This window comes from Mustela erminea, chromosome 2 (assembly GCF_009829155.1).
Source record: "Mustela erminea isolate mMusErm1 chromosome 2, mMusErm1.Pri, whole genome shotgun sequence".
NCBI lineage: Eukaryota > Metazoa > Chordata > Mammalia > Carnivora > Mustelidae > Mustela > Mustela erminea.
This window is the reverse complement of record NC_045615.1, coordinates 41,944,169-41,960,251: the sequence shown is the minus strand read 5'-3', so window position 1 is coordinate 41,960,251 and position 16,083 is coordinate 41,944,169. Positions and strand designations below refer to the sequence as shown.

Sequence of the window (16,083 nt, the reverse complement as noted above, 5' to 3'; positions counted from 1 at the left end):
TTTTACAAAGTTTAATAATTGCTAATGAGTAACTCCTGCACTGATCCACATCAGGGGCAGGTTCAACCTGTGTCTATGAACTTGGAGAAGTAGTATCTGCATTACCCAGATGTTTGTATGGCTCAATTTACACCAGAGAGTGCTCTAAGAGAACTTCATTGAACTACTGGAAACACAGAGCTGATATATATTCTCCATTGTCTCTATCACCCTTAAAACTATCCTGCCAGAAATGTGCTAACTAAATTCTGCAAATACAAGCTGGGAGGAGCAATTGTTACCACACTGCAGTCTTGTGTCTTTGAGCATAGTGAGAAAAATTTTGTGATCATACTGCCCCATTCTGGCCAAAAGAGAGAAAATTAGGTTAGTCTTTGAAAAGAAAATTTTTGTAGCATCATTACAAATTTATGTTAAAATGCATTTCATTAGAAGATGATGTTTTCCAAAAGGGCAAAGCATCTAAAATGGTATATAATGTAGAATAAAAACTCAAGGAAATCTATCACCCCTTATATGAACAACTTAGGAAGAAGATTTACTGCTAATACTATTATTTCCATGTACACATCTATTACAATTCTTGTGATTATGTAATGCTACTTGCTATACACGAATGTGAATTTTAAAAGATTGACTTATTCATGGGTTGGAAGAATTAATACTGTTAATATGTCTATTACTAGCCAAAGAAATCCACAGATTCTGTGCTATCCCTATCAAAAGTCCAAAGGCAAATTTCATAGAACTAGAACAAATAATTCTAAAGTTCATATGGAATCATAAAAGATCCCAAATAGCTAAAGCCATCTTGAGAAAGAACGAAACTGAAGGTATTATGCCCCTTGACTTCAAACTATACTACAAAGCTCTAGTTATCAAAACAGCATGGTACCAGGATAAAAACAGATGCACAGATCAATGGAACAGAATTGAGAGCCCCCAAATAAACCTGCACATATATGGACAATTAATTAATGAAAAAGAAGCTAGGAACAGTTTCTCCAATAAATGGCGTGGAGAAAAATGGTCAGTAGCATGCAAAAGAATGAAACTGAACATATCTTACAGCATACATAAAAATCAGCTCAAAAGGAATTAAGTATTTGAATGTAAAACCTGAAACTATAACATTCCTAGAAGAAAACACAGGTGGTAAGCTTTGTGACATTGGTCCTAGTGACGCTTTTGCGAATCAGACTCCAAAGTCAAGAGAAACAAAAGCAAAAATAAACAAATGGGAATATATCAAACTAAAAAGCTTCTACATATCAAAGGAAACCGTCATTAAAGAAAAACCCTCCCGAATAGGAGAAGATATTTGCAAATTATGTTATTTGCTAGAGGTTAATATCAAAGATAGATAAAGAACTCATAAAGGGTGCCTTGGTGACACAGTCTGCTAAGTGCCTGACTCTTGTTTTTGGCTCAGGTCTGGGTTCTCATGAAATCGAGCCCTGTGTCAGGCTCCCTGCTCAGCAAAGAGTCTGCTCAAGATTCTCTCTCTCTCCCTCAGTTTCCCCCTGCTTGTGCTCTCTCTCAAAATAAATAAATAAATAAATAAACCTTTAAAAAAAAAATCTCATACCACTCAACAACAAAAAACAACTTGATTTTTTTTTTTTTTAGATTTTTTTTTTTTTTTTGGACAGAGAGAGATCACAAGTAGGCAGAGAGGCAGGCAGAGAGAGAGAGAGGAGGAAGCAGGCTCCCTGCTGAGCAGAGAACCCGATGTGGGACTCGATCCCAGGACCCTGAGATCATGACCTGAGCCGAAGGCAGCGGCTTAACCCACTGAGCCACCCAGGCACCCACAACTTGATTTTTTTTAAAAGGCGGAGAATCTAAATAAACATTTTTCCAAAGAAAACATACAGATGCTAACAGGCACATGAAAAGATGTTCAACATCACTGATAAGTAGGGAAATCTAAACCAAAACCCCAACGATATGTCACCTCACATCCCCTAGAATGGCTATTATCAAAAACAAAAAATAACAAGTGTTGAAGAGAATGTGGAAAGAAGAAAACCGTCATGCACTGTTGGTGAGAACTCAAACTGGTGCAGTCACCATGGAAAACAGTATGGAGGTTCCTCAAAAACTTAAAAACAGGACTATCAGAAGATCTAGCTATATTACTCTTGGGTATTTATCCAAAGATAATGAAAATACTAATTCAAAAAGACATACATGCCCCTATGTTCACTGCAGCATTATTTACAATAATCAAGATATGTACACAACCTAAATGTCCATCAGTGGACCAAGGGATAAAGATGTGGAATGTGAAGTGGAATATTACTCAGCCATAAGAAAGAATGAAATCTTGCCATTTGCAACAACGTGGATGGACCTTGAGGATACTGAGCTAAGTGAAGTAAGTCAGGAGAAGAAAGACAGATACCATATGATTCAGTCATATATGGAATCCAAAAGCAAAACAAACCAACAAAAGCAAAACAAAGAGAAACTCATAGACACAGAGAATAGGGGATGGGGGATGTGTGAAAGAGGAAAACAAGGTCAAATGTAGAGTGACAGATGGTAACTAGATTTGGGGGGTAACCACTTTGTAGGGTGTACAGATGTCAGATTATAATGTATACCTGAAGCCCATAACAAAAAAAGAATTATATACATGAGGTTAAAAAAAAAATGTCTTATTGAACTATTTGTATTAACTCAGATGGGAAAATGGACATATGCTCTAAATGGCAAATATGGTAATTTTCAGAATTAATTTGTTTAAAATACAAACAATATTATTATTAAAGTTACTGAACCTTAAATACCAAAAAAGTCACAGTGATATTGAAAAGGAACTCTAAGACATGTACAAATTCCCAGCTATAGTGATTATTCATTTTAAAGTTATTTGTCTGGACTTGGTGGCTGACTTTAATAAGAATAATAATAGTAATGACAGAAGTTGACCTTTAGTGACCATTTATTGTGCTGAGTAGCTCTTTACACATAATAATTCATTACACATGAATTAGCTCTTAGCTTAGCTCTTTACACATAATAATTCATTCATTCTCTTAATATAACTAGAAATTAGGACCTATCATTATCCCCATTTTTCAGATAAGCAAACAGAGGAAGAGAGAGAATTAGCTACTTGCTCAAAGTTACACAGCTGAAGTAAAAGATAGTTCCAGGATTCATACCCAGGCAATCTGATGCCAGCATCCTCTCTCTTCCATTGTGCTATATAGAGAGGAAACACAGATCCATCCACTTACCTCTTAATATGTGGTATATCTAACCATTACATTCTGAAAAAAAAAATGTGATACCTTGTCTATACTGCAGTTTATTATCAAGATCAAACAAAAATGTTAATTTGGTATGTAGCACTCTACTATAAATAATAATATAAATCAATAGAAACAAATGCCATATAAAAGCACACATTATCAAGGGGTGCCTGGGTGGCTAAGTTGGTTGGTTGAGGCATTGGACTCTGCGCTCAATGGAGAGTCTGCATGAGATTCTCCCTCTGCTCTTCTACCTCTGCCCCTCCCCCCCCAACTATACACACTCTCTCTTTCTGTCTCTGAAATAAACAAATAGATAAAAAAAAAAGATCACATTACCTTTACATGTGTATGTGTTTTTATGTGTACACTAATTATAGAGGTATTAGAAGTTTGAAAAAACTAGCACTTGTCTTCATTTTCCTGGGCCATACTAATTTCAAGTATGTGAATTTTTGTTTTTAGCATTAATTATCAAGTTTCCCTATTTTTAAATTACCTGAATCTTTGTCCATAGCTTCAACCCTTATGACAAACTGCTCTGGATTTTGGTTTTCTTTAACTGAAGCTTCATAAAGGTTCTGCTGAAACACGGGTGCCTCATCATTCACATCAAGAACAGTGATCGTCAAAGTCTGGGATGAAGAAAGTGCTGGTGTGCCATCATCAAGGGCCAGAAGGGTCAGAATGTGCTGAGGCTTTATTTCATAATCCAAAGGACAGGTGGTTGTTAGTAAACCTGATTTGAAAAAGAAAAAGAACAATATATAATAAACATTTTCTAGAGAAGTTGTGCTTACTCTCCCTTTGTCTAACTTACTTAACCTGCTAACTGTCCTGAAGCTTTCTTTGCTAAAGAATAAATTTTATGAAACCAACATGAAGTTTATATATTTTCAAGAATAAAAAGGTAACTTTCAGTCAAAAGGGTCATTCTGGTTTAAATTATAAAGATGAATGAGAATTCAGAAATTATCATATACCTTTACCTACAGAGATGATTACATCTAAATTATTTTTTTACTTTCATTTAAAAAAAATCCAGCATAGCAGCACCTGGGTGGCTCAGTCGGTAGAGCATGCAACTCCTGATCTCAGGGTCCTGAGCTCAGGCCCCATACTGGGCATGGAGCCTACTTAAAAAGCAAAAGAAAAGCATACAAACCAAAAATCTAGGTTGTAACAGTAAGTGCTTCCATGTCCAATGACACTTCATGTCATTTACAAAAAGGAGAGTATGGGTACATTCCTTAAGATAAAGAGTTATAGTCTCTTTATACTGTCTCAGTCAACTATCTTTTTTTTTTTTTTCCTAACAAAAAATAGGAAGACTAACTCAGGAAATAAACTTCACAAACAGAATATGTCTCCATCCTACTGCCATTTAAGCATATGACCCATCTAAACAGTATTATAGTTAAAGTATTGCACATATGTAGCTCTCACATGATTCCAATCATCACATTTTTTTCCTTTGAAGACTGCTGTTTGCTTCTCTAGCATATACTCATCCTATGAGAACTTACCTTCAAATAATTAAAGAAGCTTGCAGATTTAGATTTTATAAAGTAGTTTTTCAATCAGTACTGATCCCTCTGCACTTCAGAGCCAAAGTTGGTGCAAAACTCACTGTGCTTTAAGAAATGTGAGCTTCACGAAGAAAAATAGCCTGTCTCCTCTGAATGCATTCGGCCATATCATTTATGTCTTTGAAAAATATCTCAACTGAAACAGCCAGTACAGTTCAGAGTCATGATAACTATATTACTGAGGCACAATTCTAATTTTATCCATTTACTTTAACGATCTGAAATAGACTTTCCTTAGCCATGTTGGAAAACATTTTAAGTATTGTTGAAACAGGTCCTTGGAGACCCCAGCTCTCACAGAAATCAGCAGCTGGGTCTGGACTATCTCTCTGTCAGTTGGGCTTTTAGCTGGTGGTCATGCATGCCTCAGAATGGAACCATATGTACAGGATTTAATAAATATTTTGATGAAATTTTCCAACCGTATATAGCCAGCCTGGAATCATGATTTCCAAATCCTATACATTCAGCCCCATTCCAAATAATGTTCTTAATGAACAGTTGGGCCAAATGGTACACATCTGAGATGTTTTTTCTAAGACTCATGCAAAATGACTTCTATATATCCTGAAAATCAGGTTGAGGGTGTTCTTTACCAATTTCATAAGAATGACACTGCATTCATGTAGCCTTCCATCAAAATGCATAAAACTTTTAGTAGACGTTATCGGGCAACATGGTGATAGCAAGGCAAGAGCAGTGACAGTGAGTGACATTTCTACAGAGTGGACTGTGAATAATTGTTTCTGCCAAAAATAAAATGTTATGGCTGATGTGGGAAGTAAAGGTACTCATGCCCATATCAATCCAACCATTTAAAAATACAGTATTTCCAGCTACTAACAAATGGATATTTGTATGATCTCAAAGATAAGTTTCCGTTCTAAAGTCTTTGGATAATGCTGATGATTACACATGCTGTGCCTTGATTCACTTTGGTACCATCTCCCACCCTGTGAAGATCTACAGTGCAGAGCAGTGAAGTTTGCTAGTATATATTCATCCCATGAAATGTAAGCTGGCAACAAAGCATCATCAATATTAACAAATAGGTCAGTTACAGGCGGCTGTCTGAGTACAACCCCTGGGCCTTTCATTTACATGAGCTAAACAGTAAAGCAAGTTACATTTCCTTAAAGCTTATACACCTCAAGAACTGTCATTTTAACAGAGGAAAATGAAGCAGACAAATGTGAGCCAGTGATCAGAGACTTTAACTGACAATGAGAGACTACCTGATGACTCGTCCAGCGTAAACGCCATGTTTTCATTTCCTGAGAGGATGCTGTATGTTACTCTTCCATTTCTTCCTTCATCTGGATCTTGAGCACTTATGTGGTGCACCAAGGAGCCCACCGTGGCATCCTCTTTGATGTGGGCAATGGGGAAAGACATAAAAGTGGGGCTGTGGTCATTTACATCCAAAATCATGACCTTTGCCATCAGGGATTGCAATCGCCGGTCTGTTACGTTCACAGCCTGGTCCGATGCAGTGACCGTCAGGGTGACAGCTGGAACCCTCTCTCTGTCAAGGGGGGATGCAGTGACTAATGTGCCGAATGAGGGGTGGATGAGAAAGAGACTCATCTCAGGGTGGTGGCATTCAATGAAGTATTGAATTCTACTGTTCAAAAAACTGCCATCCCCATCTTTGGCATTGAAGACATGCACCAGAGTTCCTACAGGGACATTCTCTTCGACACTTATCACAATGAGCTCTCCTTGGAAAGATGGGGAATGGTCGTTCTGATCCTCCACATCAATATTCAGGAAGACTGTGCTATTCAGGGGAGGGCTTTTGCTATTGTCTTGAGTAACCACCCTGAAAAGGTAATGAGATGTCATTTCATAATCAAGTTTTTTAGAAAGGAACAAGTCTCCTGTTGAGCTGTCGATTTCGAAGTGACCATCCTTGTCATCCTCAGCAATGCTGAAATGTATCTTTCCATTATGATATTGTTGAAGGTGATCAGGTGACTTGAACAAACTCATTATTTTTGCAGGCTTCAAGTTTTCGGGTAAAACTAAGTGTCTAATATTCTGAGAAATGAGAGCTCTCCCTTGAGATAGTGGTATCACCTGAAATAAGAAGGAAAAGGAGTTGTTGATTTGGGTCCTTTTTAAGAGTTGAACCAATAGACGTGATGACATTGCTTTGAAGCTAATTCCTTCCATTTGTATGATACGCATATGTTAATTGGTGAGAAAATGTCTTTTTCTATTGTATAATTCCAGTATATCTCTGAAGATTGAAAATTTCATAACATCTAGGAGATAAGAAAATACAGAACTTTCTACTTCCCTGTTTGTTCTAATGAGTGAAATGGGGTTTGGTGAGACCATGCTATAGTTAAACTGAACTGTAGCTTTGTGATTCTTCAATGAGAATGTGGGATGGATAGTTCCTCGAATTACTCTAAATCCTAGACACCAATATATCCATAATGACAACATCTGTGCACATTTATGTATCATGTGTCTTTGTTTATCTGAAACCAGAGATGTGGAAATATTACGATATAGAATTTTCTCCTAACCCACACATCCTCAATCAGTAAAGAATATAATTTGTAAACAGAATTCTTAGGAATATATATTTTTGATTATTATACATATCTGTATTAATATTAGTGATTATCACATGCATGAACAAAGAAATCTAGCTATGCACAATCATCTCATTTTTGACTGGTGATTGTGAATTTCTCCTACAATGAAGACTTCCCACAAGTTGTTTGCTCATTATGATTAAAGCAAAGCCTTTAAATATGGTTCTCAAGTGACTTCTCTAAATTTAAAAATAATGACAGAGAACTACATGATATATTATTGACCCTTGTTTACATACAAGTTTCTCCCACAAATTTACCAGGTCCTTGTGATTAGGAAAAAGTAAAAGACGATACACTTTTCTGCTCTTCATAAGCAAAGCAACATAAATGTCTATGTAGTGATAAAAGTAAAATAATCTTGTCAGGAACTATACAAAGTTAAAATTAAAAGTTACTGGGATCTAATCATCTCTCAAGTGATAATAAAAAGACACATAAATCTGCAATGTTCTCTAAATTAAATTAAATTTAAATTTAATAATAAAATTAATATATAATATTTAATAATAAAAATAAAATTTAATTAGTTTAAATTGAAATTGAAATGTTCTCTAAAATTGGCATTCATGTATTTAAGCTATCTTCATTGTACACATTTACATAAAAAGCTAACAAAAACCTTCTGAACATCTTTTCACACTATATGTTGATGGAACATTACCTGGATATTTTTTAATTCAATTAGCCAACATACAATACATCATTAGTCTCAGATGTAGAATTCAGTCATTTGACAGTTGCATATAACACCCAGTGCTCTTCACAACCTGTACCCTCCTTAATGCCCACCACCCAGTTACCCCACACTCCCCCCACTTCTCCTCCAACAACCCTCAGTTTGTTTCCTACAGTTAAGAACCAGTCTCTCATGGTTTGTCTCCCTCTCTGATTTTTTCCCATTCAGTTTTCCCTCCCTTCCCCTATGATCCTCTGCACTGTTTCTTATATTCCACATATGAGTGAAACCATATGACAATTGTCTTTCTCTGACTGACTTATTTTGCTCAGCATAATTACCCCTCCAGTTCCAGCTACGTTGATGTAAATGGTAAGATTTCACCAAATGAGTAACATTTCAGTGTGTGTATGTGTATGTGTTTGTGTCTGTGTGTGTGTATACCACATCTTCTTTATCCATTCATCTGCTGATGGATATCTAGGCTCTTTCCATAGTTGGGCTATTGTGGACACTGCTGCTATAAACATTCGGGTGCACGTGGCCCTTTGGATCACTACATTTGTATCTTTAGGGTAAATACCCAGTAGTACGATTCCTGGGTCATAGGGTAGCTCTATTTTTAACCTTTTGAGGAACCTTCATACCATCTTCCAGTGCAGGAGGGTTCCCCCTTCTCTGATTCCTCGACAGCATCTATCGTTTCCAGACATGTTAATTTTAGCCATTCTGACTGGTGTGAGGTGGTATCTCACTGTGGTTTTGATTTGTATTTCTCCGATGATGAGTGATGTTGAGCATTTTTTCAGAACATTACCTGGATATTAATGACGGCCTGGCCTTGAAGAGGAGGCTGTCCCTGGTCACTGGCAGTTACGGTCATCCTGTAGGAAGGTCTATAGGTATATGAAAGGATTGTGGTTGTTCTTATTTCACCACTGTTGGCATCAATCTTGAAGTGATCAGAACTGTCTTCTATACACACACACACACAGATTAAGAAATTGATGTTAACTGACAATGCAGAAAGCAGAATTAATGAATCTACGTACATCTGTGATAATTTTGAAGATTTGTTTGTTTTAGGCTCTCAGAGTGTACAAACATAAAATAATCCTAAAATATAGACAGGAAACATAATTGATTTTTGACTGGCTTACTATGGACATTTTCAAACATGTGTAAAAGTAGACAGGATGATATACTGAGCTCTGCACAAAGATGACATTGACCTTATATTGAGATTGCATTGAGATGACTGTGCCTGTCATCTGGCTTCAATAATTATCAACTCATGACCAATCTTCCCCTTTACCATATTCCCCTTTACCATCCTCCTTGGAAGCAAATCCCCGAAACCCTATCGTTTCTTCTGGATATATTTCAACATGAATCTCTACTTATTGATGACCCTAGAGAACAGTTCATTATAGGAAAGTCAGGATAAATACTTGATGCCAAGCTTTTATTTAACAATGTTCAAAATAATGGAGTGGTTCTCTACCATCCTCCTCCTGGGCTCCAAATATGATAATTAAAGGTTTGCTTACCTCTGTTTTAAAAATCATTAAGCGTGAATTTAAACACATTTGCAGGGTTTCAACCTATTGCCATTATTTTTCTTTATGTTCAAATTGTCCCATATTTGAACTTCAGGATTCTTTTAAAGTTGATTCCTGAACTTTTCTAATATGACCCTAGAAGTCTTTAGTAAGCCCCTTATATCTGGTATAACAAAATGGCACAGACTCATCTTGTAATGATTTCCTGTCCAAGACCTGGAGTCAGCCATTTCTTCAAGGACTCCTGATTCCTTCTGGTGGAACATGGTATTGGGAGGTTATATTCTGAACCTAAGAGGGTGTTTCCAGGCCAGTCATTGTTTCTGGCCTTTTTCAGTGCACATACTAACGAATGTCATAAGTTCATACTGGTACCTCTATTTTTTTTTAAGATTTTACTTATTTTTTTGATGGAGAAGTGAGTGAGTGAACACAACCATGGGAAGCGGCAGACAGGACAAGAGGGAGAAGCAGGCTTCCCCATGAGCAAGGGAGCCCGAGGTGGGGCTCGATCCCAGGACACCGGGATCATGACCTGAGCCGAAGGCAGATGATTAACCAACTGAGCCGCTCAGGCGTCTCCATACTGGTACTTCTAATCAAATTGATTATATGGGTTTTTTGTTAAATAACAGATTTATATTCTTTAATACAATTTAAACACTTCAAACAATCCAAAAAACTCTTGACGAAGCCTGGAGTTAGTTAGTGGCTCTCTTTCATTCTTTTGTTCCATTTTGATGAGTCATTATCACAGAACAGACACTTTACCAGTCATAGGAAATAGAAAGACAAATAAAAAAGAACTCCTGCCCTTAAGAAAGTTAGAGGATAGAGCAAGAAATTATGTAAATCTATTAGTTGTGATTTCAACGCTTTGAGCCATTTATTTATTCTTACATGAATACTATATGAATTATTTTTATTTTTATTTATTTTTTTAAGGATTTATTTACTTACTTATTTGAGAGAGAAAGAGAGAGAGAGAGAGAGTGGAGCGAGAGGCAGAGGCAGAGGGAGAAGCAGACTCCCGACTGAGCAGAGAGCCCCATGTGGGGCATTATCCCAAGACCCTAGGATCATGACCTGAGCTGAAGGCAGATGCTTAACGAACTGAGCCACCCAGGCGCCCCTACTGAAATTTTCATAAGTGTTATACATGTCTTTTTTTGCATTATATTTATTTTTATTTATTTTCCCTTCTCTCTCTCTCTCTCTCTTTTTTTTTTAAAGAGAGAGAGCACAAGTGGTGAGTGTTGGGGCAGAAAGAGAATCCCAGACTCCACACGCAGCGCTAAACTTGGGTGGGGCTCAATCTCACGACTCTGAGATCATGACCTGAACTGAAATTAAGAGTCTGAAGCTTAACTGTCCGAGTCAACCAGGCATCCTTCATTATATTTATTTTTACCTTTCTATTTTTTCTTTTATTTTGTGGTTGCTTCTATTTAGCAATTGGATGAAGTAAAAGCAAAGGTATGACTAACATAATATACACCATTATTTTTTTTATTTTTTACCATTTTTTTATATAAGTATCATTTTCAAAGCTAATTTTGAAAAAATCAATATTTCAAATATTTGGAAATAGATGATGAACACCCATGAAAACATTTCCAAATTACTCAATTCCCAGAATGTCTTCAAAAGTTTTAAATAAATAACATAGTATAAGTACAGCAGAGGAACTGGGTCTACCCCCAAATCTCATTCCCCTCCTTCTTCCCTGTAACTAGCCTCTTTTCTAAAGTGGTGGTTTATCTTTCTAGTCCATATATCTTTGAATAATATATAGCCTGGTTTTATTTTCTTCTAGGAAATTCCTTCAGGATTATGTCTCAATATATTAATTTCTGTGTGTGTTTGCATGTGTATGTGTGTGTGCAGGCTCATTATCACTGAATATGTTGCCTTTCAGATCTTGTACTTTCCCAAGCATGAACATGATAGGTCTTTTCATATCTTTCTTCTTTAAGGTCTTTCATGAATAATTTGTAATTTCCTACATAAAGGTCTTGAATGTCTTTTTTTGAAATGCTCCTCCTTATGCTCTAAACAGGATGGTCCTGATTTGGTCCTGATAATGTGAAGGGCTCTCTTTTAAGAAAAATACAACAATGTTACAAATACAAATTGTCTACTGCCAATTACTCCTATCCCAGAGGAGCTCCTCAAGTGAAGGGACCCGAAACTTAAACTTCATTACTTCACAGTAAATCTGCCCCAACACCCTATGGTTTTTCTCTGTTATGGTGAGTGAGATTTTTGAAAATCTGCTTCAGTTTTTAAATGATAGTGATTTTTATGGGGGGTTCCTGTGTAGTTCAGTCGTTGACTGACAGACTATTGGTTTCAGCTCAGGTCGTGATCTCTGGGTCCTGAGATCCCGCCCTCTGTCAGGTTTGGCAGTTGGCAGGGAGTCTGCTTGAGATTCTTTCTTTCTGCTCTCCCTCTGTCTCCCCCCACAACAACTCTCTCTGTCAAATAAATAAATCCTTTAAAAAATAAGTAAAATGTTAGTGATTTTAAAAAAGAATTTCTTTCTTTCTTGAGAAAAAGAGAAAGCATTAGTAACAAGAAATAACATGTCACATTTCACGACAAACATGAAAAAGCAAAAAATATATTTAAAACTAGTGTAAAATATAATGCCAACTAAAGCTAATCACCAGAACAAATCTGAGACCTGTGCATTCTAAAAGAAAAACATAAACATGAGCCTTTCTCAATGAAGTTCCAACATACATACAGATACATGTACTGTCACATTTTCTAAGTATGATTTACTCTGACCTTAAGAATATTAAGTCTTCTTGGACATTTGGGTGGCTCAGTGGGTTAATCCTCTGCCTTCAGTTCAGGTCATCATCTCAGGGTCCTGGGATGCAGTCCCATGTCGGGCTGCCTGCTCAGTGAGAAGTCTGCTTCTCCCTCTCCCTCTGCCTTCCCCCCAACTCATGCCCTCTCACTCCTTCTCTCTCTCTCTCTCTCAAATAAATAAATAAAATCTTTTTAAAAAAAAGAATATTTAGTCTTCATAGAGATTCATAGATGTTTGGCATTCATTATCATATTTCTTTATACTTAATACCAATTTTGATTCACTACTACTTTACTTTCAATAAAGGTTGATTTTATTTCAGATTATTGAACATTATCCATTTAATGTGTATGGTTGGTTGGTTTCTATTTAGGACACAGAAAAACTACTATGATTTTACACTAAACTTTTACATTTTTTTAAAAATAAGGTGATTCTAGATAATCACAAATGTATTTTGTTTGCACCTGGTGTTATTCTCAACATTAATCATTTTCCCAGAAGATAGTAGAGAGTTGGTAGACAAAAGAAGAAATTTTAAAACCTCCTAATCCTTTAAGAAGGGCGACTTTTACCTGAAGATACTGAATATACAACTTCTGCATTGTTTCCTTCATCGAAATCCTTTGCAAACACAGTTGTAACCAACATATTTACTGGCTGACCTTCAAGAACCTGTCATTAAAACAAACGTCTTAAAAATTGGTCAGTGAAATTTTAGAAAGAAATACGAACCTTTAAGTGAAAGAACACATTGCTACTAAGCACTTTTAAAACTATGTTAAGACCCACCTGTAACCCAAATGTCTGTCATATAAAAGTTTTAAAAATGCAAATCCATGAAAAGAAACAATACTATAAATCTGAACAAATTTGGACAAATTCAATTTGAATAAATTATCTTCAGCATTTGAACTAATCTTGAGAAAAAAATCAAATTGACTAATCATAGATTTTGGATATATTTTAAGAATTTCTAGCATCTTCTCATGTTTTAAAAGGTCAAAAATATGCTAAAGATAAATATAAGCCTTTATTTCAGGAAACACACCTGATACAGGTAACATACCTCAGTAGTTAACAGGAACTTTCATGGAATATTGAAATGTACATGGGGAGTTGAATTCCCAAGTATAGAGTCCTGCTACCCTACCATGGGATGTTTTAATGATGTAAGTGAAAATCAAAATGATACTCTAAAAATGCCTTGGTAGGATTTTCTTTAAATACAGCTTTGGAAGATAGTTTAAAGTTATGAACTGTTTCAGTACCTTTTTTGTGTTGTTCAATATGCATATCTGAGCACAATTTGAATGTCCAGTTCAGTTGGAGCAACAGCTGTCAAACAACAGCTGGGTTATACTCCTATAACCCACTCATTAAAAAAGTATAAATACCTCCAAGATATGTTTATTAATTATGTACATGAACAAATATTCTAATTTATTATGTATACTATAAAACATAGAAAACATGGAAATGAAAAAGAGGAAATCATATAAATATAATTAGAAATTTCGGCAGGCGCTACCAAAGACCAAATTTTATAGTCTCTGGTTGCACATATTTCTATTTTAGAGCTACAGATGTTCCCCTATATTTAACTCACCAGCTTAGAGGCGTGTACCAGTTGCCTATAAGGAGCTCTGGCATCAAGAGATGCATGCAAATTAGTGGGAAAACAATCCATGTCTGAGCATTACTGATAGTGGGGCACCATTATGTTTCCGTACAAAGGAAAAACCACATTATCATACAACTGGATGTGTGATCCCAGATTGCACATATAACCATTTTATTTTATTCTTTACTTAGGGGTCTTCTTTCTTTTTTTCTTTTTTTTTTTTTTTTTGACATGTACACAATTTTTAGATCTTCTGGAGACTTATGCATTGCCACACCGAGACTGATTTGATAAATTCACACTTTTTACCACAAGATGGTGCTCCAAACAAACGACTAAGATTATTACAAAATCACTGCAAGACTACTTCACTCCACAAACCTTGACGTGCAGTTCCTCTCCAGGGAGACACTGTGGGAAATATGGCCTGTTATCGTTGATATCAGTCACTGAGACATAAACCACCGTGGTGGTGTTCCGTGGCGGGGAGCCATGATCAGTCACTAGGACAGTCACCTGGTGGTGCACCTGAAGCTCGTGATCCAATGCCACCCAACTGATAAATTCACCTAAGGAGCAGAGAGAACAAGAGGCTGTCACTAGGTACTAGAATGACCCCATCCCAGCTCATTCACAAAAAGGAAAACCAGGCATAAAACCCAGAGTAAATACATCATTTCTAAGTTGATGTACATTGGCAATTCGGCTCTACTGTTAAATTTTCTGAAGTTTCTCCTGAAAATGCCATCTCCAATTTGTCCTTCTTTGTATTTCAAGCTGTCTGCCATCCACCATCTGAACTAAAAAATGAATTTATAAAAGTAAATGATAAAATACTTCATGGGAACTTAGTAATAATTTAGAAGATTTAAAATTGTAGCATATCCCTCTCCATATTGCCACACAAAATAATGGAAAGCACTTCAGCTCTGATATTGAAAGTTCAGGGTTTGGGTCCCAATTTCTCTACCTTAGACATGGAAGGACCTCTCCCTAGCATACCTCCTAGGGCTATCGGAAACAAATACAATTCTAAATTTTAAAGTCTTTTGTAAGCTGTGCATTATTACAAATGTGACAGTTGTTATCATTACTTTAAAATAATGCCAAAATACCTTCCTGAAAATCAAATTCATTCTACAGGCAATGGTTTAGTTTTTATGGAAATAGTTCTTTATGTCGCAAAACTATGTGTTGCAATGGATAGTGACTTCCCACTATCCATTGCATTACCATGGAGAGTAACTCAATGTTTTGCAAGCCTTATTTTCCATGTTTTTCCTCACTGTTTTCTAGAAACTTCCATCACGGTTCAGCCATGGAGACTCAGGCATAAAATCATAGCTGCCTCTACCTGATGCCAAGGACCACTGGAGGCCACACGGTCTCTCCAGACAGCCTAGCTCCTGCTGCAGAGTGCCACCAGCCATTACTTCCCTCACTATATATGGAAATAACTATTTGTGAGAAAGTCAATATGAAGTAACTTCCAGCTAACATTACCATTTCTAAGATTGGTTTTGCCCTCTTCATCCAAATGAAATGACAAGTGTGTAGAACAAAACAAAGAGTGAAATCAGAAGCCAAAGAAGGAAAATTCATATTTGGGTAAATTGCTAAATTGTTGAGGTGAAATGTGCTATATTTACTATGTCCATCTACTTACAAACTACATTTATATAAATGTTTATGAGAAGTGTGATCTGCAACAAAATCCACATCTCCAACAACTGCATTTTTAAAGCTCCAAACTGTACTTCTCCTCTGAAAACCCTAAACCCTGAATGGCAAGCAGAGTTTTACCTGATGAACCAACTCTGATTGGCAAGCCACAGTTAGAAAGTCAGTGAAGAAAAGACTTCGAAGCTCAGCCTGGACCTGGGCATGGGGGACGCCGCCGTAGGCTTCCAGGGGAGCTAGTCCCAGACACCATGCC

At 36.5% G+C, this 16,083-nt stretch overlaps 1 protein-coding gene across 1 annotated transcript in view; it reads right to left on the bottom strand.

The window, feature by feature from the left end:
* DCHS2 (dachsous cadherin-related 2) overlaps positions 1–16,083 on the bottom strand; it is a 255,941-nt gene that overhangs the window by 79,837 nt on the left and 160,021 nt on the right. The window contains exons 6-10 of the mRNA XM_032332739.1: positions 14,529–14,716; positions 13,099–13,198; positions 8,958–9,115; positions 6,088–6,931; positions 3,763–4,002 (exon numbers count right to left, since the gene is read on the bottom strand). Coding sequence (XP_032188630.1) covers positions 3,763–4,002; positions 6,088–6,931; positions 8,958–9,115; positions 13,099–13,198; positions 14,529–14,716 — 1,530 coding nt within the window. The remainder of the gene's footprint in view (positions 1–3,762; positions 4,003–6,087; positions 6,932–8,957; positions 9,116–13,098; positions 13,199–14,528; positions 14,717–16,083) is intronic.